General features: G+C 44.9%; 1 protein-coding gene across 5 annotated transcripts in view; it reads right to left on the minus strand.

Moving 5' to 3' along the window:
- Positions 1–26,208, minus strand: part of LOC147895550 (Polynucleotidyl transferase, ribonuclease H-like superfamily protein) — a 132,262-nt gene that overhangs the window by 20,225 nt on the left and 85,829 nt on the right. For 4 of the 5 annotated variants that reach the window (XM_087383722.1, XM_087383721.1, XM_087383720.1 and 1 more), the window contains one exon: positions 25,519–25,609. The exons of the other annotated variant lie outside the window; for it this stretch is intronic. In XM_087383722.1, coding sequence (XP_087239848.1) covers positions 25,519–25,609 — 91 coding nt within the window. The remainder of the gene's footprint in view (positions 1–25,518; positions 25,610–26,208) is intronic. 5 annotated transcript variants of the gene reach the window in all.

Consider the following 26,208-nt stretch of genomic DNA (forward strand, 5'->3'; position numbering starts at 1 on the left):
CCCTCCCCATATAAACCCAAGCCAGCTCCAGGCATACTCGCTGGTGCGGTGAAAGGAGCACTAGCCGGATGCACACCAAAGGGTCGGCCCAAAAGAGACGGCTCAGCCTGCATAGATGCAGAAAGCTAAGAGACAAAAGATGGCCTGACATCGTGCAAGAAGGCGCTCTGTGGCACAAAAAATGCATCGTCTATGTCCAGATAATCCCCAAGCTGGAGTACATGCAATGGTCCAGAAGACTGAAGCTCATAGGCACGACGGGCATCTGCCAAAAAACCCTTGCGTGGAGCAGACAAAACATCATGACCGTCTGAATGGTCCCCGTGCTGGGGTACGGGCTGCTTACCCTTATCCTGCATAGCAATGGCAGATGTGATCTGCTGTCCCATCTGGACAAGAGCCGTATCCTGCATAGCCATGGCTGTGGTAAGCTGCTGGCTAAACTCCTGTCCTCTCTGGTGGAAAGCACCCTGGAGCATAGACGAAAGGGCATCCAGAAACTTCGTCTGCGCTGCCTGCACTTCCCGGGATGCAAGAGAGAGAGGATGAGTGGAAGGAACCTCTGCACCACCAGTGGATGCAACCACTGTGGCAGGCACTTACTCATACTAAGCAGTCTCATTAGTGTCATGCAATATATCACAAGGAACACGCTTCGGTGCCATGGTGACTGGCCCTGGAGAGAGGAGCTCGAATGTAGACAAGGAGAAATGGATAGCAAAACCCTGCTGTGATGAGCGCCTCAGATAGTGTGTGGAAAACACAAAAATATTGACGGAGAGGCTCAGAAGAAAGGTCATCGAAGAAGGGGTTTGAATGAGCCAAATTAGGGCTGTGGAGAGCCCCTAAAAGAGGCTCAAATTAGTTTTGCCTCTTTTTTTTTCTTTTTTCTTTTTTTTTTTGTGGGGAGGGGGGGGTCCCTAAGTCACCTAGGACAGTTAGGACTCCTAACAGAATATTGGTAAGACAGTTAGGACATTGACCTAAGGTAGCCTAACTTGACCATTTAACCCTAGTTAGCACTAAGCTAACCTAGCCCAACTAACTGACCCTAAACCCAACCAAACTAACTAAACCTAACCAAAGTAACCCTCTATTAGTCTACCCTAGTTAGCAAACCTTGTAGGCTAAGGTTTGCAGGGAAAAGAGCCACGACGGCGTCAAGTAGGGTGGCACACGGGCGCGGGCGGGGCGGCGAGGGCTTGGAATGGGGCGGGTCGCAACCACTAGACGATATGCACACGGGCTCTAGGTCTCATTGATGGCTCATGTGATGCACACGGGCTCTAGCACATGAGGTCTCATTGATGGCGCACGTCGCACGGGTCTAAGTGATACCTTCAACCCTCGGAATTTGGTGCCACAACCCTCGAGATTTAGACCAACCTACGTCAATTGAAAAGCCAGCAAAGTTTGACGATTGTCCGTACGTGCTTGCAACCAAAAATTTCTCATGTGCTTGGAGCTAGGATTCATTGCAGCTAGGAATTGCTCACGTTCTGCCTAGGCTCACGTGCATCGTTCGGTAGGATTTGGCGTTGACAAGAGCATTGACAGATTTGTGTTGCCTAGGAAGGATAACTTGATGTTGAAGCTAGTTCCGAACAGGGCCCTAAGGGGTGCTCTGATACCAATGTAGTGAAGGGGGAAGGGACAGATTTGGAGATGGGGAGAGAATAGCAAAAGGAAGGAAGGAGCAGAGAGGAGAGGGGGAAAGCGAGAGGAAGAGAGAGAAGGATGAGGGGATAGAGAGATAGAGAGAGGGAGGAGAGAGAGAGAGGGTGTGAGCATAGGCAGCAAGACGCAGAAAGGAGGAGGGAGAGTAGATAGGATTAGATGTCACATCAAAAAGGTACATAGTAGGAGGTGGATGGAGACTTATATTGTCCCTCCACATTTCCCACCTAAAGGGCCTCTAACTTGGCCTCTTTTTCCCCTTCATTACAGTGATGCTGTGTGTGTTTGTGTTGAGTCAAATAAAGGTTCTCAGCCTTGAGTTGTCCCTCTAGATTGAATGTATTTGGAGTCAATAAGAGGTACTCTGCCCTGGGTTGTCCCCCCAAAATGACTGTATTGTCTTTTACTTTGGTTGATGGTATTGACCACCCAGCTCAGAGTAAGGGGGGAGGATGAGTGATGGTTTGCCCTTGCCGGTCTGAGAAGTCACTATCACACGCGAGGTGTAGGATAGTTGGACTTGCTCTTTGCAGTACTGCGATGGAGGGGGAATCGGTCTACTCTTTGTGTGTTAAGTCTCACACTCTTTGCTCTGAAGGGGGGTGTTGGAAATATCATAGTCAAAGAGTGTGTTATTATGTAGTACTAGGTGATCTAGTACTAGTCTATGTGTGCGAGTCTTGTGTGAGTGCCACGTGTCATCATTGGACTTATCCCATATGCACTAGGTGCTAGTGTGTGAGTGAGTAGCCTATATAAGGCTTGTACTTTTGACATACTTGATGAATGAATGAAAGCCTTCATTATGTCTTCATTTGAGTATCACTTCTTCACTCCCTAGCCTATCTCTCTCCCTCACACCATGTTATGGTTTGCCCTTGCCGGTCGCAAGCTAACTGAGAAGTCACTATCACACGGGAGGTGTTGGATAGTTGGACTTGCTCTTTGCAGTATTGCGGTGGAGGGGGGATCCATCTACTCTTTGCGTGTTGGGTCTCACACTCTTTGCTCTGAAGGGGGTGTGTTGGAGATATCATAGTCAAAGAGTGTGTTAGAGTGTAGTACTAGGTGATCTAGTACTAGTCTGTGTGTGTGAGTCTTGTGTGAGTGCCACGTGTCAATGGGACTTATCCCATATGCCCTAGGTGCTAGTGTGTGAGTGAGTAGCCTATATAAGACTTGTACTTCATTTGTCTTGACATACTCGATAAATGAATGAAAGCCTTTATTCTGCCTAGCCTATCTCTCTCTCTCCCTCATACCATGTTTTTAACAGGTCAAACTTGGAAATTTCACTGTAAATAATGAGAGCCTATGATCTGCTGAATAAGCTGAACACAATGATATTGGAATTTTGTCATTCTGAGCACTTTGAAATGTGCACCATGAAAAATATGGAGAAAGAGAGGAGAGTGGAGATGAGGTTGAGAGGGCACAACTAGAGAGCACACCACAAATGACTAATTGTACACTACATTTAGTTGAAAAAATTAAATATATACAGACCCCTTTAGGGTTTCCAACCCTTGTGCCTTTTAGCACTCTCGATTTGGTTTGATTTTCAATATACGACTCATAATTGACTCTCTCTTTCGGCAAGGTGGAAGTACGTGTAAGTGCTATGCACGTATGATAACACATGATGTTGAGATGACTCCTCAGCACCTTCCCTGGAGATCAACATCATAAAGTAGGCCTTCCCTCAAGATGATGATTATAGGAAATGGAAGGAGGACTGAACATTACATTCCATCACACCCCTTTAATGGAAATGTCTTTCTCTGAGTCAAACCAAGAGCTTGTTGGTGCTTCTCGTAAAGCTCTTTCCCAAGTGGTTTGGTAAAGATATCTGCAAGATTCTCTTTGTTGTCACAATGTTACAATGTGATGTCACGAAGTAACACTCTTTCTCTGATAAAGTGCTCTCTGACATCAATGTGCTTTGTGCTGGAGTGATATACTCGATTCTTGGCCAATGCTTGAGCTGATTGACTATCACAGCATATTGTTGTTGCCTTTGACTCAAAAAAATAATATGTTTCTGATACTACCCTTCTAAGCCATATAGCTTTACATGCACCTATTGTGCGTGCCCTATATTCTGCTTCAGTTGAAGACAAAGAAACTGTTTGCTGCTTGTTTGACAACCATGATATAGCACCTTGACTAAGAAAAAATGCATATCCTTGTGTGGATCTCCTAGCTCATGATCTCCTACATAATCACTATCACTGTGACCATGCAACCTTAGATGACTCTTCGATTTGGACCCCTTCAAGGGAGAGACATTGGGTGTCGCAGAGAGTGCCCCAGGAGGTCCGTGTTCCAGGTTTTGGACGCGTTTATGGTCCAACTTGTGGTCAAGGAAGATCTACTTCTTATGGCTGACCGCCCACAGAGGCTTGCCCATTGGCCCATGATTTGAGCACATGTGGGTGGAGGGGCAGTGCCACTGTTGCTCTGGTGGATTTTTGGAGACAATCCCTCACTGCCTTTGGAGCTGTCGTAGCATAGCGAGGATTTTAATGAAAGACCTCAGGATTATGACCCACATGCAGAGCCTTTAGAGGGACTAAACCTGGAGGATGGAGCCTTTAGAGGGACTAAACCTGGAGGATGGAGGCTTGGTTGACCGAGGGAGGTCACGCGTTCCAGATTGATGAGGTCTCTCCAGCTTACCTGATACATGGCCAGAGCATTCAGAGGATAGAGCTCCATGAGGCCGTCCCTTTTGATAGCCCAGATCCTCATCCCCCTCCGGAGGATAACGTGTGGGAGGTAGTATCTAGTATCACCACATGAAACATTTGGGTTGCTCGCTATAGTCTGATGATAGGCGAGCATCCGGTTCCACCCTCGGCTACCTTGGTTGCCATCTGGCAAGATATCATTTACACCCTATGATCCACTTGGGAGCGTGGGACCTCGGGCTCTAGGACAACTATCAGGAGGCGTGCACCTTTCTGTAAGACTTGGCCTGTAGGAGTTTTCTATATTTTTACTCCGCGAGGGATCCACTGGCTGTATACTCTCGCCACTTGGCTGTTAGCTCCTGTACCAGAAATTCCCTAGGCAATGAGTTGGGTTTCTTTGGAACATGTTGGTTTTTTCTTCTTTCAACCTTGATCCGGTTTTTTTCTTTTTCATACTCAGTACCTTCGTGTGAGAATAGAGCAAGCAAGAAAGCAAGCAATCAAGAGAGCAGAGCAAAACGTAGTGTGCAATAAACAAGATAAGATGAGTATAAGTGAGGAGATGGTTTTGTCCAAGTGATAAAACCATACTAATCCACTAACCGTGGTTAGGGGGAGAAACCTCCTAGAGAGGGAAAAGTGCCCCTAACTCACTTATGGATTACATTGGCCACTGCCTAGAATATGCCAATAATTCTAACATCCCCCTGCAGTGCCAATGTGATGTACAAGGAAGTAATCAATCACCAAAAGGAAATAAGTTCAGGGCACTGTGAAATGCCTCAAACTTCTCACATGAAAGTGCTTTGGTGAAGATATATGCAACATTGTCATGTGTTGACATATAGATAATAATGATCTCCCTTGCATGCAACTTCTCTCTAACATAATGATAATGAACCTCAATGTGCTTCGTGCGACCATGAAACACATGATTCTTTGCCACTACTATAGCACTCTAACTATCAATGAGAATTGGCGAAGGACCCTCCAAAAAGAGATGAAGATCAGCAAACAAACGACGCAGCGAAACACATTTAGCTATCGCCTGTGAAAGCTGCCCTGTACTCAGCTTCACATGAGGAAGTAGCCACAATAGATTGTTTCTTGCTCAGCCAAGAAATGCAAGCTTTGCCCAAAAAGAAACAATTACCACTAGTGGACTACCTGGTGTCATAGTCTCCAGCCCAATCTGAGTCACTATAAGCATGCACCTTCTCTTATATCAACTTCTGGATACTTGCTTTAAGCCATAGAGGCATTTCTTGATGGAAAACCTGATGCTCTTTCCCTAGTACACATTCCATCTCTGCTGAGTATCGCTAGTGATATCAGAAATCTTGTGGAGTCCATCTTTGATGCTGGAGCATACGTCTCATCATAATCTTTTCTCTGGAAAAAAAAGTATCATCATAATCTTGACCATATTACTGTGCAAAATATTTTGCAACTAGTATGGCCTTGTATCTCTCAATGCTTCCGTCTAGATTATACTTCAATTTGTAAACCCATTTCTTTGTAATGGCCTTCTTTCCCAAGTGTTGTTTTTATGCAAAGCTTCCATTTCTTCATTCATAGCACTTTGCAATTATCGCTTATCAACTGCATCTTCAAAGTACACTGGCTCTTCTGTAGCCATGATGGTATATGCGAGATGCCCAATGCGTGGCTTATATCTTGTAAATGCCTCATAAGGTGTCATACCTTGAATCGGTTTGATCGGAAGCCGATTAAGCAAGTAGTTTACAGTGGCAATTGCTTCTGCCCACTATTGATTCGAAAGATGTTCTCACTTAGCATTACTCTAGCATTGTCTGCTAAAGTCCCATTCTTCCTTGCACATGTGGATTTCCTTTGAATGCCATTACTTCTGCAAAAGTTCAGGAATGCGGAAGACATGTATTCACCTTCTCTCTCTGATCTCATGACTTTGATCTTTCTGCCTTTTTGGTTCTCTACCATGGCTTTGAATTCTTCAAATCTGAAAAACACTTTAGATTTCTCTTTGAGAAAGTAGACCTAACAATATCTGATATAGTCGTCGATGGAAGTCAAGTAGTAAAGTGAACCATTGATGTAGCAAGTCTGTGCATAACCCCATACATATGTATGTATCAAACCAAGAATACATTTTTCTCGAGAGGTACTTCTCCCAAAATTGATTCTCTTTTGTTTATCGAAGCAACATGCTTCACAAAGTTTTTCAAGAAACTACAATTTCGAGATTCCAAGTGTCATATTTTGATTTCTCAGTTGCATCAAGATTTTAAAATTGACATGTCCATATCCCTTGTGCAAACTTGCAAAAAGTGACATTACTTGCTATTGAGTTGACATGGCATGCAAATCTGGTATTGAAGCTAGCATTTTGAACAAGCGTCCTTCCTTTACTACTTTTCCCACTATCTGATATCCTCTACATTTATCCCGGATTATGCATTCATCCCCATCAAAGATGACTCGATATTTGTGTTTTGTTATTTGCCCAACTAACAAGAGTTCTTGCTAAGCTTTAGAACATAGAGTACATCTTTCATCAATCCTTTCGTACCAATAAAATTTTTCATAGGAACAATGCATTTTCCTTGAGCTGGATTTGGTGTGTTATTTGTAATGTAGATAACATTCTTGGGTGCCATAAAAATAGCCAATAAGGCTTTACAATGAAGACATGTGAGTGCAAAATGAAATGATGTGCAATCTGCCAATACATCTCAACACTCTAAAGTCTGCTCATTGAACTGTGGAAGATCGGGTTTCAAGATATGTTATTACGTAAAACCGCATGTGCGTGTCGGGACCGACTCCGAGTAGGAAATGGTCGCGAATTTTTGGGCATGGCTTCGATTGGCTGCTTAGGAGTTATCTTCTCTATGGATAAACTAATCTACGCTAACATAGAGCTAGACTAACCATCGAGCGATGAAAGCGAGATAGTTTCTTTTCCTTTTGTTCCTTTTAGGTGTGAGATCAGACGCGTCAGTGTAGAGGCTTGAATGTGTACAAGAAGTGGTTTTGATGCCCAGGCTAAAAAGCGTGTGATGCAAGTGTCAAAACCTGTGCACGATGTGACAAGCACATATAGCATGAAGATTGAGCGATTTTCCTTTTTCGAGCACTCTCAATTTTTTCTTGGATCAAGAGATATCGCTTGATCAAGGTGGACGGGCAAAAAGGAGAAAATGATGATGCTGTAGCTATGTTCACATGAAAAACAGTGCTTGTGAAGTACTATGCTCAGGTGGCACTTACGTGTGCATGCATAGAAAAACGGTGCCTAAGAGAGACTGTGTGTCACATGGCAGTGCTAAGGTGGTAGGATGAGGTGGCGATGATGACGTGACTACTGACTGGATGTGATGATGTGGCAGTAGGTGGGTGATGTGGTAGACGAGGCTACCCTGATGACGTGGCGGATAAGCCCACATGGCAGATGGGATGATGATATGGCAAGCAATGCAGTGATGCTGATGTAGCGATCAAGATAGGGTGCCACTTGTCATGTGCGTCGCCAATGCCATAGGTAATAACCTTCGCCAGAATCGAAATATCCGGACGAAATCTTCAAAAGATTCCACCGACGAGTAAAATTCCATCAGGTTGCTGTGGCTTGGCCGTAAAGTCGTGGGGAAGCCTTATCTGCCTTCAGAACTTCATCTATGATTGCCTGCTTGCCAGGCCCTTCGAAAAATTGAAGCTTAGCTGTAACAGCTGCCAAGACCATGCATCCAGTATTCCATGTGTCTTGGCTCACGCCTTGTGTGGGCCCAACATTGACAATCATTCCAGATGTGAAGCAGCTCGAGATTCATCAAGGAAAGGGAAGTGGTTCATCCCAAGCAGATTATGCTTTATCTCTTCAAAAAGGGTACTGGCAACGACCAGCACTTGTACGTAGTCAAGTTCAAGCACAAAAGGGTCCCACAAAGGACCATGGGTTGAAGAGGATTTCTTTGCTGATTATCCTCACCTCCTTTCAGCGTATAAGAAGGTTTTCAACCTTACAAAAAGCATACCAAAGACTTGATAAAGATTGTGGTTTTCCATTACCATCTTGCTACAAGATGTAAAGAGTAAGAAACAGGAGATTCAGGTTACCCCTGAAGCCATTACAACCTTTGATATGTTGAATGAATTAGTTATCATAGCCCCATGCTTTGGGCTCAAAGCGATTAGCCATTTGACATACGGATCAATCTTGAATTGCAAACAATGGCCCATGGCATGCCACACACTGAATACCATCCCCAAATAAATAGCCTTAACAAGTGCCCTCCAAAATTGACTCATGAAATTGAATTCCAGATTAAAAACAATGGCATGTGCCATGCCAAACATAGGATACCACCACCAGATAAATAGTATGGTTGTACCTTTGCATGGAATGAGCGTGATGAAATTTGTTGAACCTATTCATGATGGTGAGGCACATGGTGTTCTTGGAACCAATGGAAAAATTGGTGACAAAATAAATGGTATATTGTTGGAATGGCTGAGCCATAATCACAAGGGGTTACAAAAGACCCAACAATTTCCCATAAAATACCTTCACTTTTTGGCACATTTGGCAATGCACAACATATTGGTGGACGTTGCTCCGTAAATCAGGCCAGAAACAGTTCTTCTACAGGTGATCGCTCTTCGAGGTCTCGGGGAAGATGCACTGGTCTTTGACGTTGTGGACCATGGAGCGGGCTTGCAGAGGTACTTAGACCCTGACCCTCTGCTCTTGGCCCTGGGATCCTGGAGGTTGTGGTTATATGGAGGTGCACCTATCAGGTGCTTGCAGTGGGACCCAGGAGAGTGGGAGTGGATAGATCATGGGCACCGAGAGAGGGGGATTCCCTTCTTTCGTTTCACGGTTGGTAATGCCAAGAGATTTCAGCTGAGCAGTAGGGGTTGGATTCCCTCCAGAGCCCCCCATTGGGCTAGCTTCTTCATCACCGCAGATTTGCGTAGGAATTTCTGGAGGAGGCTCTGGAAATCCCTCAGAAATAGAAAGATCACTCTTTTCTTTTGGCTTTCTATTCATGGAGGGATTGCAGTGAACCTGTGGAGATCACGATTTGGGGCTGATCCCACTTGCCCTCGATGTCATTCTGCAGAGGAGTCAGTGTGACATTGCCTTTGGACTGCAGTTAGGCGAGGACTGTTTGGAAAGGGGTTGCTCGGATACTCAGTATTTTTCATACTTCCCCTTTCTTCATGACTTGGGGCTCGGTCGCATGGTTATCCCTTACTGGGCCCCAGGTGTTTTATGAGGGTGAGCCTTCTTCTTGGGCACTCTCGATCCGCCGGCAGGTGATAGAGCCCTACTCTCTTCAGGATCTACCACTTACTCCCTTCAGAGCTTCACATGCTTCAGTGGACACCTCTTGGGAGATTTTGGCTAGCATTTTCTCTTGGTACATTTGGAGAGCCATATGCACAGAGGCCTTGGATGGCACCCAGATACACCCATCACAGGTGTTCACGGGTATTTGGAGTGACACGGTTCACACTTTGATAGCCATATGGGCTAGCATGCAGGGCCCTTCACGGGAAGCCTCTTCTAGGAGGACTGTATTTCTTCGAGTTTGGAGAGGTTCTCCCTTTTTCTCGGAGGTTTCTACCGGATTGAGATGGCACTATCAGCCCCAATCCTTTCTTTTTGGCTCTTGAGCTTTTCATGCATTGCATGGTGTATCCCGTATGGAGCTTGCTCTAACAGTTTTCTTTAATACTTGATAGAAGTCCCTTTTTGCCCAAAAAAAAAAAAAAATCAGGCAAGAAAAATATCCCGGCAATCTCGTTCAGGGTGCCACCCTAATTTCCAAGGCTAGTTATTTAACATGACCTTTTACTGATGAACCTTAAAATATGAAACCGTAGGGTGAAACCGTAGGTTTTGCCCTGTAAACTGACAGCCTCAGCAACCAAATTTTCAGCTCTAGGCAAATACTCAGTCATACCCCCTTGCTGCTGAAAAGTCTGGCTCCATCCTATCGGTCAAAACACTAGGCGGAGAGCATAGTCTAGAGCCACTTTAATGCTTGATGATGTGTCTGAACTGTAAATTCCTGTCCATACAGAAAATGTTTTCATATTTAAGGCATGGACACCGATATAGAGCACATATTCGCTCACATTTATTTTCTTACGCTTCTTTCCATCACTCTGTTTCACCGGATGGGGCTGGCTCCCAAGCTCAAAATGGCCAACAGCTCTGTATCAGAATCTGCATACCTAATCTCGGCCAATAACAGTTTATGTCCCTTGAACGGAATGGGGTGACCGTGCTGCTCAAATGACTTAGTCACTGGACTTGAAATTTACTAGTCAGTTTTGGAGAGCGCTTTTTTAACTACTTCAGTAAATAAATAAATGAATATAAATATAAATACGAATATATATGTGTGTGTGTGTGTGTGTGAGAGAGAGAGAGAGGTGTGTGTGTCTGTGTGGTGGGGAGAGAGAGAAAGAGAGAGATTCCGTGCTAGCCCTCGTGCTCCCACACTACAGCTGCCTGTTTCTCCCTCAGTTTGACACCCTCGAGGTTCCGTTTGACGTCCGTTTTGTGTCCGTACGCTCTGTCAGAAAATCCCCCAAAAAAAATTTCTTTTTTTCTGTACTGTCAAAAATCCTGAACGATTTTGTCCGTACAGTCCGAAAAATCCGTACAGTCCATACAGTTTTGTCCGTACAGTCAGGGAAGTCCGTACAGTTTGCCTGTCAGGGGAAAAAAAATTCGTACTGTCAAAAATCCGTACGATTTTGTTCGTACAGTCAGAAAAGTCCATACAGTTTTGTCCGTATAGTTTGCCTGTCAGGGGAAAAAAAATCGTACTGCCAAAAACCCGTACGATTTTGTCCGTACAGCCAGGTACAAAACCGTACAGTTTTGTACCTGCCATGCTTTCCTCCTTGTAAAGCATTGCTGCTTCCAAGCTTTTTCCTTAACTCGAATGGCAGATTATTCCTATGAGAAAACCTTTCACAAAGACAAGTCGGTTTCCAACAAGAAACAAAAACAGGTGATGGATTCAGATGATTCCCTTCATGACTCTGCTGAGGCTCAGCTTGTTTATGAGGTTATGCATTAAGGGTTTGAAGACACCCGTAAAGGTTGGAAACATCCACTTCCCACCACTGGCATTATGGCGGAAGTGGATGATATATTTGATCCAGTTAAGGAGTATGCAAAGCATGCCATTATAATTTTCTTCCCAGGATGGATGCCTACTACAGCAGATGTTGGGAATTGGTTGACTCGAACCCTGGGTGGTTCTTATGTCAAAAAAGTTCATTATGCAGCAAGGGGCTTTTTTGAGATCATCATGGCTGATGAGGAGCACCGTCAGGTTTTGCTGAAGCACTCTCCTCTTTTCTATGGTCCATGTTTTGCCCTGGTCTCCCACCCGAGATTATCAGGCATTGATTCGGCATTGTTGCCCTGTTTGGGTAGAAGTTGTGGATTTTCCTCAATGCTTGTCTTCTCTTCTACCTAAAATTGCAGCTTCCCTCGGTAAGGTGGTATGTCCACCGCGACCCAATGGAAATTCAATCGCTTCTGCATGTTGTGGGATACAGATCATCCCACTCTATCTTCATATTCGGTTACTATGAATAATGCTTCCATGGGGAGTGCCTTTTACAAGCTCAAGTGGGGGCTGTTTGCATGTGCTTGCTTTGAATGCAAGCAATTCGGGCACATGGCTTCACAACTTCCCGAGCTCCACAGATGCCAGTGCAAGCTGAAATGGTTCAGCCTTTGAATAAGAATGCAAATGCCTCTTCTGTGGTAAAAAACAAAAGGGTCAAACAGTTTTTCTCTGTTCAAGACAAAGGCAAAGCCCCGGCTGTCTCACATGGTAATGCTTCTTTTCCTGTGCCTTTGTCCTCTCCACCTCAGTGGAAGGGGGAAAATTTTTTGACTGATGGATGGCAAACTCCTCGCAAAGTCATCTCCCCCAGGCGACCTTTGCCTTCTCGGACTTGGAGTGGTGCATCCTATCATGGGAAAACACCTGCTGAAAACTCTAGTGTTGGCTTGACCTGGGCTGCTATGACTGCAAATCGGACCTTGTTTCCTAAAGAAGAAGTTGCTGCACTTTTGTCCTCTCCTCAGGCTGATGCTTCATCCCAGGGCAGAGGCCCAGACATTGAGGTGGAAATGCAGACGTAGACAGCTTGTTAGTTGCTGTACATACCTGTCCCATAACTGTAAATATGCTTGATCATCTAAAGTGTGTTACTCTCAATGTACAGGGAATGTGTGATGGGTCACAAATGGAAACTGGTCTGGATGTATATCAGGCAATTGCAGCCTGATATAATTGCTTTGCAAAAGCATAATCAGCATATGTATGCTGGCCAAATAGGCCATTTTGCTGGTTATGATATCTTCTATGCTGGAGAGCACTCCTTTTTTTGGTGTGGCTTTTATGGTAAAGCACGACCTTCAACCTGTTGTGGCTCTCAATGATCGCCATGGTAGATGGATTATTGTTCAATGCCTTGTTCAAGGGGAAATTTTTGAATTTGCATCGGTTTATGCCCTCGAGTCTTCTCGTGATAGAGCTTTGATCTCGACTGCCGTGCATACTTATCCATGGCGACAACATGCTTTCATTTGTGGTGACTTTAATAATGCCCCTCAATCGGGTGACAACACCTCAGGCCACACTCATATGTTGGCTTCTGAAACACAGGCATGGTCTGATTTTTTGCTTCAGTTGCGCCTGGTTGATCTCTGGAAGGAATTACAGCCCATGCTTCCGGTTATATCTTTCAGCATAATGCTCAATCTTCTTATCGGGCACGCTTGGAAAATGGTATCAGATTGATCCACAGCATTGTGATGCCTTTACTCGTCAAATTTGGGTTGATCATGCTTTCACACATTCAGATCATGCTCCTCTTTGGTTGAGGCTTTCCTTACATGAATTTCCCACTGACAGATTGCCTTGCCGAAGGCTTTTGCTGATTAATAATAGTTATCTAGAGCATGCTGTAAGAGTTTGACTGAGCTTGCTCATCTTCGTCCTTTGTCTTCAGAGGAAAGCATGCTCTTATGTCAAGCTCAATTCTCTCTTCAATCCAATGATCACAGAAAGCTTGCTAAATGGGAAACCCGATCCAGACAACGGGCATTTTTGGATAAAGGCTGCTCTTCCAAGCAATTTTTTAAGAGTTTACACTACAAAAGACAGGCTGCCAATATCTGTCGGATCCGGATGCCTGATGATTCTTGGTCAACATCTCGTTCAGAGCTTGCTGATTTATGTGTGCAGCACTTCTCCACTCATTTTGGGCCTCTGGATACTCTTTCTCCTCTGGTCGTGTCTGCACCTCAACTTCTTTTGCAGCATATTCATCCGAATCTGTCTTATGCTCAAGCTTTGGAACTTGAACATCCCTTCACTGAAAGGGAATTCTTTGATGCACTGAGATCCAGTGGCAGATGGAAATCTCCAGGATGGGATGGTCTCACTATTGAATTTTTTCTTGCATTCTCGGATCTTCTTAAATTCACCTTGCTGCAAATGGTAAATACAGCATGGCAAAATCAGCAGATGCCTGTGTCATGGAAAAAGAGTCTTCTCAAGCTAATTCCAAAAAAGCAGCTATGTGATTCACTTGGTGATTAGAGGCCAATCACGCTCATGCCAGTCATTTACAAGATCATTGCCAAAATGGTGGTTGATCGGATTAAAGGTTATTTGCATGATGGGTTGCATCCCTCCCAATATGGCTTTGTTCCACGTCGCCATATCACAAATAACATTGCCAATGCTTATATTGGGATTATATATGCCAAATACACGTAGCAGGATGTTCTACTCTTGCAGGTAGATATTGCAAAAGCCTTTGACACAGTTCAATGGGATTTCATCTCGCAAACTATGTGAGCTTTGGGGTTTGGACAAAAAATGCAGCAGGTTATTTACTGGCTTTACAGAGATAGCAATGCGGCTTGCATTATTTCTAAGGATAGCTCTGATGAGTGGACTCTTCGTTGTTCGGTCCACTAGGGATCCCCTCTCAGTGCTTTACTGTATGCCATTGCTACTCATCCTATGCTGCAATATATTGATCATCTTGTGGCTACACGATCACTTCATGGCTTGGAATTGGATGCTAATCGCAGCATGGTGCAGTCCATCCTTGTGGCATATATTCAATTTTACTTGCCATTGATCATGTTCACTAAGATCTCACATCTTTCATGTCTGTCTTTATGGAACTCTTCTGGCGATCCAAACATGGCAGAAAAAGTTTCAGGCTGCTTTCGATGCATCACATTTGTTCTCCCAAGATGCATGGTGGATTGAACATCACGGATATTCATGTGCATACTCTTGCCCACAGGGGGAAAATGTTGCTGCAATTTCTGCAAGGTGATCAGCCTTGGGCTCTTATGATTAGGACTCTGGTCACTCATATCAGTTTTCTACGTTTGGTCATTGGCAACTCGATCACTAGGATTTCTTTTTTGGCTGCACTGATGGCACTCTGCCTGGATGCCCTTTTGTCTGCCGCTTGCTTCTTGACTGGAAGCATGTTCTTTCTCATCTGGAATGGAATGGACGGCAATCTTTGCTTGGGAATTCTTTGAGAGCTGAAAGCATTCACTGGTCAAAAGTCTTTCAGCCTCCCTTGGCTTTACAGGAACCTCGACGTTCCTACTTTGTCTCGTTTAAAGGCATCACCTCGGTTGCTGATGTTATAGATGATGCTGGTACTGTGCTCCCCTTTTCTCTAGCAGCCACTACATATGGATTGGGCTCTCATTATCGTCCTTTGTGGCAACAAATTACTTCTATGCTTTCGCCTTTTGTTCCGATTCCTCCTTTGGAACTCCAAGACCCACTAGAAGATTGGACTTTGACTTCTCCAAGGTCCTCTTCTCGTCCTTTGAGGCTATCTTAGATTACTGTACCTGCATTGTATAAAATCCATTTGCCTCAACCTTGGGTTTCAGAGAGAGGTGATTCTGTTTGGCGAATGCATCGCCCAGCCAAGTGGTGGACGAAAAGATTACATCAACTTTGGGCCTATAAAGTACCGCTTCGGCAACAGGTTTTCTTTTGGCGAGTTCTTTTGGGACTGTTTCCATCTGGATAGCTATTAGCTCATCGACACATTGCTCCTGCACTTTGCCATAGATGTTCTGCTTCTTCGGAGACTGTGCCTCACTTGTTTTGGCATTGTCCGTGCTCTTGTGAGTTTTTTTATCTGCTTCGACAGCACCTGTGAGCGAGATTCCCATCTGTTTCGTTTGGGAAGTTCTTCTGGCTATTTGGGTTTCATCCGTCCAGACCAAAGTTTCATCTTTTCTTCGTTTGGGTTCGCTACTGGGCACTATGGACTTTATGGACATGTAGGAATTGTAAAGTCTTTGGTGATCCTACTCTCTCTCTGTTTGGCTTTTTTAGGCGTTCTCTACAGCAATCTTTCTTTGATTGCTTGCAGACCCGTTGCATAGATCATGAGGTCTTTTTGGCATATACTGAAATTTTCAGTTGATGTAATTGTAGCACCTTTTTTTTAGGTAGCTACTCATATAATATAATCAATCAAAGATTTCACCCAAAAAAAAAAAGTTTGTGTAAGAAAGAGAGGGTGTGTGTGTGTGTGTTTGGCTTTTTTAGGCATTCTCTGCAGCAATCTTTCTTTGATTGCTTGCAGACCCGCTGCATAGATCATGAGGTCTTTTTGGCATATACTGAAATTTTCAGTTGATGTAATTGTAGCACCTTTTTTTTAGGTTGCTACTCATATAATATAATCAATCAAAGATTTCACCCAAAAAAAAAAAGTTTGTGTAAGAAAGAGAGGGTGTGTGTGTGTGTGTGCGCGCGCGCGCCTGGGGTAGCGATGGAGACTTCGTATAGCCTTCTCTGCACATCTCCGTATAGCCTTCTCTGCAGCCGTCTACTCCACCACTTTTTCCTTTGGTGCCTGCTGTACGGCCATCCGTACAAGCTGTACGGTCATCTGCGTAGCCTACTTCCGTATCTGTGTTGCAGCCCTCGGTGGCTTTTGCTCCAGTCTCATCTTCCTCCTCCTTTCCTGCTGGTCCGACACCTGCTTCTTTTGTTTTCTCTACCTCAGCGCCTCCTTCTGCAGACTGCCTCTGCTCCTCCTACTCGTGTTTTTCTTCAGCAGAAGCATGGTGGTTTGTTTGCCTTGCCTTCAATTAAATCGGCAAAGCTGGATGTTTCCGATGGCCCTTCTTCTTCCCTCCAGCTGGATCTTCTTCGCCAATTGTGCTCTGCCTCTGTCACAGAAGTTCCTTCATCGGGTTTCCCGCTTGTTTGTTCCTTGGATTCTGCCCTTTTGGTCTCCGGTCTTCGACAAGCTCAGCAATTTGGAGTCTGCCTCTATTTTATGGGCAGGGTTTTATCTTCAGCTTAGCTTCGTCATTGGGCTGATGTTGCAGTGGATCTGGATTGTATTTCTTCCTTTGTCTTTCTGGGCAAAGGATTTTACTATGCCCACTGCTCTTCGACTGAGGTGATAGAGTGCCTTGTTAATCATGCTGGTGTTCCTGGAGCTGGCTTTTTTGCTTATGTGATGCCCTGGGATCCCTTATTTGATCCGTCTGCCTCTCTTCTAACCCACTGTCCAGTTTGGATTACCCTCAAAGCACTCCCTGTGCCTCTTCTTCAGCATCTTCCTACTCTTGCAGCTTTTTTGGGCAGGCCTCTCCATGTTCCGAGACAGGATTTCTTGCAGGCTACCCATGATGTTAGGCTCTGTATTTTATGGGATATGATGCAACCCGTGCCATCTACTCTGGATCTTGATCTGGGATTTGCTCATCCAATGTGCATCAGGCTGCATTTTGCTTCTTTTCCTACAACTTGTTATCGGTGTCGTCAGGTTGGTCATTTTGCACGTGCTTGCCCTTCTTCGCCAGATGTGTTTTGCTTCTGTCACAAATGTTCCTTCATCAGGTTCACCGCTTGTTTGTTCTTTGGACTCTGCCATTCTAGTTTCCAGTCTTCGATAGGCTCAGCAGTTTGGGTTCTGTCTCTACTTTACGGGCAGGGTTTTATCTGCAGCTCAACTTCGTCGTTGGGCTGAAGTTGCAATGTATTGCCTTTCCTCCTTTGTCTTTCTGGGCAAAGGTTTTTATTATGCCCACTGCTCTTCGACTGATGTGGTGGAACAACTTGTCACTCGTGCTGGTATTCATGGGGCTGGTTTCTTTGCTTATGTGATGCCCTGGGATCCGCTTTTTGATCCGTCTGCCTCTCTTTTGACTCACTGTCCGGTCTAGATTGCCCTCAGAGCGTTGCCTCTGCCTCTTCTTCAGCATCTTCCTACTCTTGCAGCACTTTTGGGGAGGCCTCTACATGTTCCGAGACATGAATTTTTGCAGGCTATCCAGGATGTTCGCCTTTGTATTTTATGGGATATGATGCAACCCGTGCCCTCTACTCTCGATCTTGACTTGGGATTTTCCCATCCGATGCGCATCAGGCTGCATTTTGCCTCTTTTCCTACAGCATGTTATCGGTACCGGCAAGTTGGTCATTTTGCACGTGCTTGCCCTTCTGCTTTCATGACCGCTCCTCCTGCTCCTTCTTCAACTGTGAAGGTTAGTCTTCCTTCTCCTCTGGTTTCTACTAAGGCTTTACTGGATAAGCCTTCTTTTACTGCTCCGAAGCATTACTGGAGGAAGGTAGAAAAATCACAAGCCAATCTTTCTCTTGCTGAAGAAGTTCAGGATCTGACTCCTGTTGAGCATCATCAGCCTCCTTCTCCTCAGGATATGGATGTACCCCTTGCAGAGGGGATCATACAGGATGCTGCACATGCTTTTTATCAGGTTGATCCTCGGAATGAAGCTGAAATGCTGAGTCCTGCTTTGCAGATGCAGCTCTTTCGTCGGAGGATACAGATGTTGATCTAACTCCTTCACCTGTGCCAGAGTCTTCTTCTGTTCGGGATGCAGATGTGCCCTTTTCACTGGATTCTTTTCATCCCATGTTACAACAGGTTTTTGACCCTGTGATTTCAGAAACTTCGGGTGCCGGGCTATATTAAGAAGAATCACAAGGGCAAAAAACAGCTTGTTTTTATTGATGGTGTGGTTTCTACACTGCATCAGTTTTTACAAAGCAATAATCTGAAGCTGGAGGATGTTGTGTTTGATCCTCCTCCAGCTTGATATGTAACTTTTTACTTGGCTGCCTCATGACTTTTGCTCTGAGGCTTTACTTGTAAATTTTTTCTTTGTACTTATTGGTGGGTTTTTACCTCTTTTGGGGTTTCCCACACAGAAATATAAGATTTCACAAAAAAAAGTGTGTGTGTGTGTGTGTGTGTGTGTGTATGTCACATTTTTTCTAACTTGCACCCTCCGGCTAATTGGTCTAACAAAGGTCCATGAACATACGGATCTCATGCGCTGTAGTAGCACCTCCCGACCCCGCATCCTCAATGACAAGGTCTGGGAATGCTCTCCATATGTGGCAAACAAGTTCCCAAGTAGCCTTCGATAACGGAAGCAACAAAGCTCGTAGGTATCTTCTGGTTTCAAACTGTCATCTCCCCCTAGTCCAAGATGCTTGCTGATCAGTGTCCCACAATTAGAGAATCACTTGGTTGTAAAATTTGTTTTAAGAAAGAAACATGAAACACCAGATGCACTATCAAAGCTGCGATAATTATGTCCTATAGGCTACCTTCTCTATTGCTTTCAGAATTAACCACGGCCCACAATATTGGGTTGGTAACTTAATGTGTTGGCATATAACTAAGGACGTAGCATGTGAAGGAATCCTGAGAAAAACTCTCTCCTTCATTCTATTTGCATCCATATAAGTCTTTACTATGTCCATGGCTTGTTGGATTTTTTATTTTGCCAGTGCTAGCATCTCATACATGTGGATTATATATCTACAGCACTAGAAACTTTCTGAGGAAAGCTTCTTCTAGTGCTAGCATCTCCCACATATGGATTATATTATTTGCGGCACTAAGCACTTTTTGAGGAATCCCAATCATACTTGGATACCGTAGTTGGATTAGCTGGTATAAATAAAAAATATGACTCAAAAGGATTTATCCCTACGGGATGCATGTTCTCAATCTATGTATGCAAATTCTAGCAATTGCTACCACTCATTCCATGTACTTCGCTTTAATGAAACATATGCTCTTAGCATATCCTCAAGAATTCGGTTGAATCTCTATGTGACCATCCGTTTTAGGATGATCCCCACTAATCACTCCAAGATTAGCCCTAATTGCATCAAATAATGCTGTCCAAAAATGGCTAGTAAATCTTGTATTTCTATCTGATATTATGGGTCTAGCTAATCCATGTAGGTGAAATACGTTACTAAACCATCATGAGAAATGAATCCTACCCACCTTGCGTTTGTGGTTGATCAACTACAAAATCCATGGAAATGCTCTCACTTCCACCTAATGGTATTTCTAATGGCTATAAAAGACCAGATGTCTTCACCATCTTTGCCTTAATCCCTTGACATGAGAAACATTGTGTAACATATTCATCAATATGTTTTTCTATGTTTGGCCAAATGAGATCACGTTTTACGAATTCATGTCTTTTCAGTACTTGGGTGTACCGTGGGCTAGCGTGGCATGGATGAATGATCTTCTGCCTAAGATCATTTCGATTAGGTATTGCTACCTTGCAATACACTGAAGCATATCATCATCTATGGTATATCTTATGTATGTATGGCTTCCCCTAGATGCCACGTCATCAAGAATCATAGATTCCATTATAGTAGCCTTAGGCAAAAGGCTCTGAACACTCATTCCACCCTTTGATTTTTCTTAATCTCAGTCATTACAACACTCTCCAATACTAAGAAACTTATATTATGCATAGCGCATGACAAACATCTAGACACAGGTTCTTGAGGAATTGCTTTCTTTACTATGTCAAAAGTGAGAGAATATCAAAATATGCTTCTATAAAATTGGTTGATGACCCATGGCGGAAGGCATACAACCCAATGAAGCAAGATCATACATGGAACCAATATGTTTTTGAAAATTGATTTGAAGAGCAGATACCACCAGATCCGAATTCATGAGCTGGATGTTCTGGAGTCTTTCAGACAAAAAAGGCACAATACGAGTTCATACTGGAGTGCCAAGGAGCTTCAATCGCATGTTTAGACCTCTCATTGGTAAATTAGTATTTGTCTTCTTCGATGATATTTGGAATTTTCCAAAGATGCATCACAACATGTTGTTCATGTCCAACAGGTTCTACAGGTTTTGAGGGACAATCGGTTCTACATCAATGTCAAGGAAAGCATCTTCTTTTTGGAAGATGTGCACTATTTGGGCTACATCATCATTCTGACAAGTGTTGGTTTGGACATAAACAAAGTCCAGAGCATTGTGATTCCTCAAAGAGGGAAGGCATGTTACGTTCTAGCTTCAATGTGCATGACCTTGGATGGATCGGCTGACAAAAGTCTTTACAGAGACAAGGGGATAGTTTGATGCAACCCATGTGTGTGAATTGTTGTACGTATCTGAACCATGGTATGGTTTATGTTTGGCTTGCCGATTATACGATCAAAGAAATGTTGAAGACTAGAACTGTCAAGGTTCTTGATGAGGGGTGTAAAGGGACCAGAACTCTCCTACAATTCCCTTATGCATGGGGATATCATTGCTAAATTACCTAGGGGCAATTAATGAACATGGCAATTAATATGTATTTCAAATAGAAGGGTCACAAAGGACCCTAAAATAAGGCATGAGGTGTGCCAATTGGCGAGATGCCAGGTGGGAATATGAACTTTCAAGGATCAAACCTATTGACACACATGAAAGGTATGGTTCTAGAGAGAAATACACTAGCAGTGTACGCAGACATTGTGGGACTATTTGGCAAGACAGTGGTTTGCCTTTGCGCACCCTTGTTGACCTTGATGAGGGAATGACATATTGATCTATGGATGAGGTGGAAATGGATGGAACGAGTCACCACTAGTTGAAGTTTTGACAACTCTGTGATACATAGTCTTCCAGATCTATGAGTTTCTTTGACTTTGCTTGTCATTAGTGTGATCTTGAGTGTTGGCAGCCTAAGGAACATTCCGCCGTGGGGGTTCGGCTTAAGAAGCTAGCATCGTTTGTTTGATCCCGAAGGGAGGGGACCGCTCGGACATTCGACAGTGGAGACCGATCACTCTGCTAGACACCGCATACAAGATCTTAGCCAAGGTCTTGAGTTTGCGGCTACGACCCCATCTAGTCAACATCATCCACGATATGCAAACGTTTTGTCCAAGAGCGTAGCATCCTCGACAACATCTTCACCTTTTGGGAGGCATTAGATTGGGCCAGGGAGGAGGCGCAGCCCCTTGCGATCCTGCTACTGGATTTTGAGAAGGCCTACGATCGGGTAGAGTGGTCCTTCTTGGAGGGCACAATGCAGAGATTAGGCTTCTCAAACAGGTGGATCAGAGGGGTCTCTGCCTTGTATGCAGGGAGTTCCAGTCAGATGTTGATTGGTGGGTTCACCGGGGAGGCCTTCCTGCTCACCCACTCTGTGAAACAAGGCTGCCCACTTGCTCCCTTCCTCTTTCTTTTTGTCACGGAGGTGTTGGGCTATTTCCTGAGGTCGCAGATGGTTGGCCTCAGAGGGATGAGGCTACCGATCAGACAAGAGGAGTAGCTTCTAGACTCGGAGTTCGCAGATGATACGGCCTTGTATGTAGAGGGTTCGGAGGAGAGCCTAGATGCGGTCAGGAGAGCTCTTGAGGTTTATTGCACTGCCTTAGGGGCAAGGATCAACTGGGGCAAATCAGCCGGTTTTCTTTCAGTGACTCAGGAGTCCCGGGAGATTCTTTGGTGGGGCGCATTGGTAGGCTTCAGGTGGATCCCGAGTGGCCACTCGGCGAGGTACTTGGGATGCCGTGTGGGCATTGACATCTCCGCAGAGCAGCAAATAGCCTCGGTCCTCGAGAGCGTGAGGCGCAAGCTTCTTTCCTGGAGCTCAACCAAACTCTCTCTGGTAGGCAGGACCTTGTGGCTAACCAGGTGGCTAACCAGGTCCTGTTGGCCACAGCCTGGTACATAGCCTCTTGTTGGTGTTTTCACAGGGGTTGCATGGGACAGTTGAGACGCTTGGTCCATAACTTCCTTTGGGAAGGATTATATGGCACTCGCAACGCCAGAGCTAGAGTTGCATGGCAGACAGCGATACTACCACAGGCACAGGGAGGCTTGGGTATTATAGATCCAGAGATGCAGAGCAGAGCCCTGTTGGGCAAGTTGATAGTCAGGGGTCTCACTCCAAGCATGGAGCCCTGGAAACTTCTCTTGCAGCGTGGTCTCACCCCCCGCACAGGTGGTTAATGGCAGCCCTCCCATAGGTGGATCTTTTCGGAGGCCCCTCTCACGGGGAAGGGCTCACCCCTGATGAGGAGTCTCTTGAGGGTCTGGCAGTGGATCTCAGGAGGTCTCATCCATAAGTCGGCCCTCGGTATGCGGAGGAGTTTGCACGCCAACCGCTTATCTGGCACCCGGAGGTCAGAGATCAAGATGGTTTGATGCTAGGACAGCGGCTACACATTGGCTGGGCAAAGTGGGACAGCGGCCCGGCTCGCTCCCTACAGACATGGTCTAGACTCCCAGCAAAGGCAGAGGTACGATTGGAGGTCCTTTCTCATCTAAGAGGGGCCGGCCAGAGGATGGTGGAGATAGAGGCAGCTATTCCGGACTCTTGGAGGGAGGGACTGCAGGTTTTCACTCCGGCACACTGGCTAGGACAGTTCTCTAGGACGGGTGTACCTCTGAGGATTCAGCTGTGCACGCAGTTGCCAACCCCCACGAGCGCGTGGTTCTATGATGTGGGACCGGGCGGGCTACTGCAGCCCTAGATCACAGGGGATCATGGGATGGACGGGGTGTTAGGCCAGGTGGGTTGGCAGAGGGTCAGAGTATTGGGACGTTTGGGCAAGGAGTGGTCGATCGACCCTCCTTGCATCATAGACCTAGATGCCCCCCGCTGGAGACTATGGTTATGGGAGGGTCGACCTCTCAGCGAGATACAATGGGACTCCGGAGAGTGGTTATGGCCGGTCAAAGTAGGTCTATCGAGAGTGGAGAAGGTGCCTTTCTTCTCGTACACCATGCGGATAGGACGTCGCCTCCAGATGGACGCAATGGCCTGGACCCCTTCGCAGGAGAGACACTGGATTGCACAGTAGGTGCCCGAGGAGGTCTAGCCTACATCCACGGAAGATATCCTATTTCTTTTGGATGGTCGCACATGGAGGTCTCCCAGTGGGCCCGTGGCTTGAGCAGATGCGGGTGGATGGCAGTTGCCACAGATGTACAGTCAAAGCTATGGAGACTATTCCTCACTCCTTATGGAGCTGCCCAGCAGCTCAGAGGATCTGGCGCGCTTCAGATTGTGGCACGGCTTCAGAGCACGCAGAGAGATTTCACGTGGGGTATGGCAGCTTGGCTTACAGAGGGGGGCCACGCCTTCTCCATAGACACGGTCTCGCCAGCTTACCGGATACAGGGTCGGAGCATTCACAGCATTGAGCTTCACTTGGCTACTCCCCCCCCTTCTCACCATCCCCCTTAGTCGAGAGAGGATAGTGTCTGGGAGACGGTGGCCAACATCATGGCATGGAACATTTGGGTGGCCCATTGCAACTGGGTCATGGGCCAGCACCATGTTCCTCCGACGGCTACGCTGGTTGCCATTTGGCACGATATCATTTATACACTACGATCCATTTGGAAGCATGGCGTTCCAGGTTCTCGAGCTACCGACGATAGGCGGGCACGTTTCTGCAAGGCTTGGCCTGCAGGTGTATTTTATGATCTCACGCCGCGAGGGATTTGCTGGCTGTATAGTCCACCACCATGGTTGTTAGCCCCTGTTACAGAGAATCCCTAGGCAGCGAGCTGGGATCTCTGGCAACAGGCGGGCTTTCTTTCAGCTCGTTTTTGTATTTGGCCATGATTGGCACCTTTCCGGTTTTGCCAATTTGTATGGTTGGATTTTAAGCATTAATAGAAGTTCCTTTTCTCTGTTTAAAAAAAAAAAAGAAATTTCTAGCATGGTATCAAAGCTCTGTTGGGTGCATGCTTAGATTATAGGAATAGGTCCTTCTCTCCTTCTTCCTCGTTGCTCGACCATTGCACTCATGACCTTCATCCTCCTTGACTTCACCTTTTGCTTCCTCCTTGGCCTTTTTGGAAATCATAATTATCTCATGATCTCTTGCTCCATTCCAATTCAATGAGCAAAACTATTACCTTTTCTTTGCTCGTTGGTACTTCGTCTATTTTTTTGTACTCTGTCTTTCTTTTGCTCAGCTGCCTACGGTTCCCTCTGTCCTCCCTCTGCATCGTCTAGAGCCTCAAAATCGGCAGGAAGGAAATGTCGAGGTAGTGCCATCATGACTTTTTTAGCGCTCTTGGCTTCTCCTTTTTCTTCCTCCTTCCCCTTTTGTAAACGTAACTTTCTTTCATCAGCTTCGTCGCAAGTCGTTGAGCAAATTCAGCAAATGTTATTCATTTTCTATTCTTTAGTACTTCATCTCTCTTTGTTGAAGTCCTTCTAACTACATGTGCCTCCTGTGCCTCCTTTGCATTCTCAACATCTGCCATAAGAAAGAGATGTGAAGAGAACTCACATGTCTTCTGCCCTGCAGTACTAAAGCTTGTATTCTGCCGTTGGATCTCTCGAGCCAAATTTTGGCCCGTGACACTTGATTGTCACCCTCAAGCTCTTGAGCACCATCTCCTAAGGAATCATTGTATCTAGTTTCCTTTAAGAATATAACTCGTTCAATCTATAGAATGTGCTCACCTAATAATTATATCCTGTGAAAGCATGCCCGAAGAACACTATCTACATAAGAATCATGTATATAACCCTCCATTGCCCAAAAATACTTAAACAAACAAGGGGCATGGAGGAAAATTGTATTCAAAAGATCCTCCCTCATAGCGCATTGCATTGCATGCAGTTAATTAACACAAGGCATTTTAAGTCTCAGAAATTCCTAGACAGTGTTATAAATCAAGATCCCTCGCCTTGAAAAGAAAAAACAAGACAACTTAAATTCAAATTTCATATGAAAGATCTAACGATTGAACGACAATTACCACACCAGCAGAAGACCTTTACCTTTTGGATACCATCGCATACAAAGTGCTGTAATGCTGCTTACATCCACCACTACATGATGAAAAACTTTCGCCAACTCAGGCATGTATTTCTGTGGACAAAAGCAAAATGAGAGTTTAATATGGGGTAGGCTAATAAGAATCTTTAAAATTCCATTTGTTTCCTTCCTCTTAACAATTCAAATTCAATCATGCCACACGGATGCTCATTTAAAAATGTTGAGATATCACAAGGGCCTACTTGAAGATAAGATCGTGTTTTTAAGATCACAAAGTCCTAAATTTTGATAACAAACCCTACATAAAAGATAGTGGAAGTTAATGTTTGACTTAAACTTTCTCTTTGCTTAACACTTACCCATAAAACCATAAATTACCCATAAAACCATCCACCTCTTATGGGAGTTGTTTTACTGGAATATATAAATTGGCAAGGGTTTAGACTGTCATTTTAAGATGGTAACAAAAATTTCACTAATCTTAATTTTGACATTAGCTTAAACCATAGAATATAGCCTACACTTATTTACATTACCATAGATATGTGCACATTCTTCCAAAATTGCCACCTATGGATGAGGAGAGTAATATCCTTTATGTCCGCCAAGCCATTGTGGGTTTCAGAGATACAGTGCTCCGCAACAAGGTGTACATTTAGTACATCATCACATGGAAAGGACTACCAGAGGAT

Source organism: Dipteris shenzhenensis, chromosome 13, assembly GCF_047967505.1.
Source record: "Dipteris shenzhenensis isolate YYH24624 ecotype China chromosome 13, Dip_SZ_1.0, whole genome shotgun sequence".
Taxonomy (NCBI): Eukaryota; Viridiplantae; Streptophyta; class Polypodiopsida; order Gleicheniales; family Dipteridaceae; genus Dipteris; species Dipteris shenzhenensis.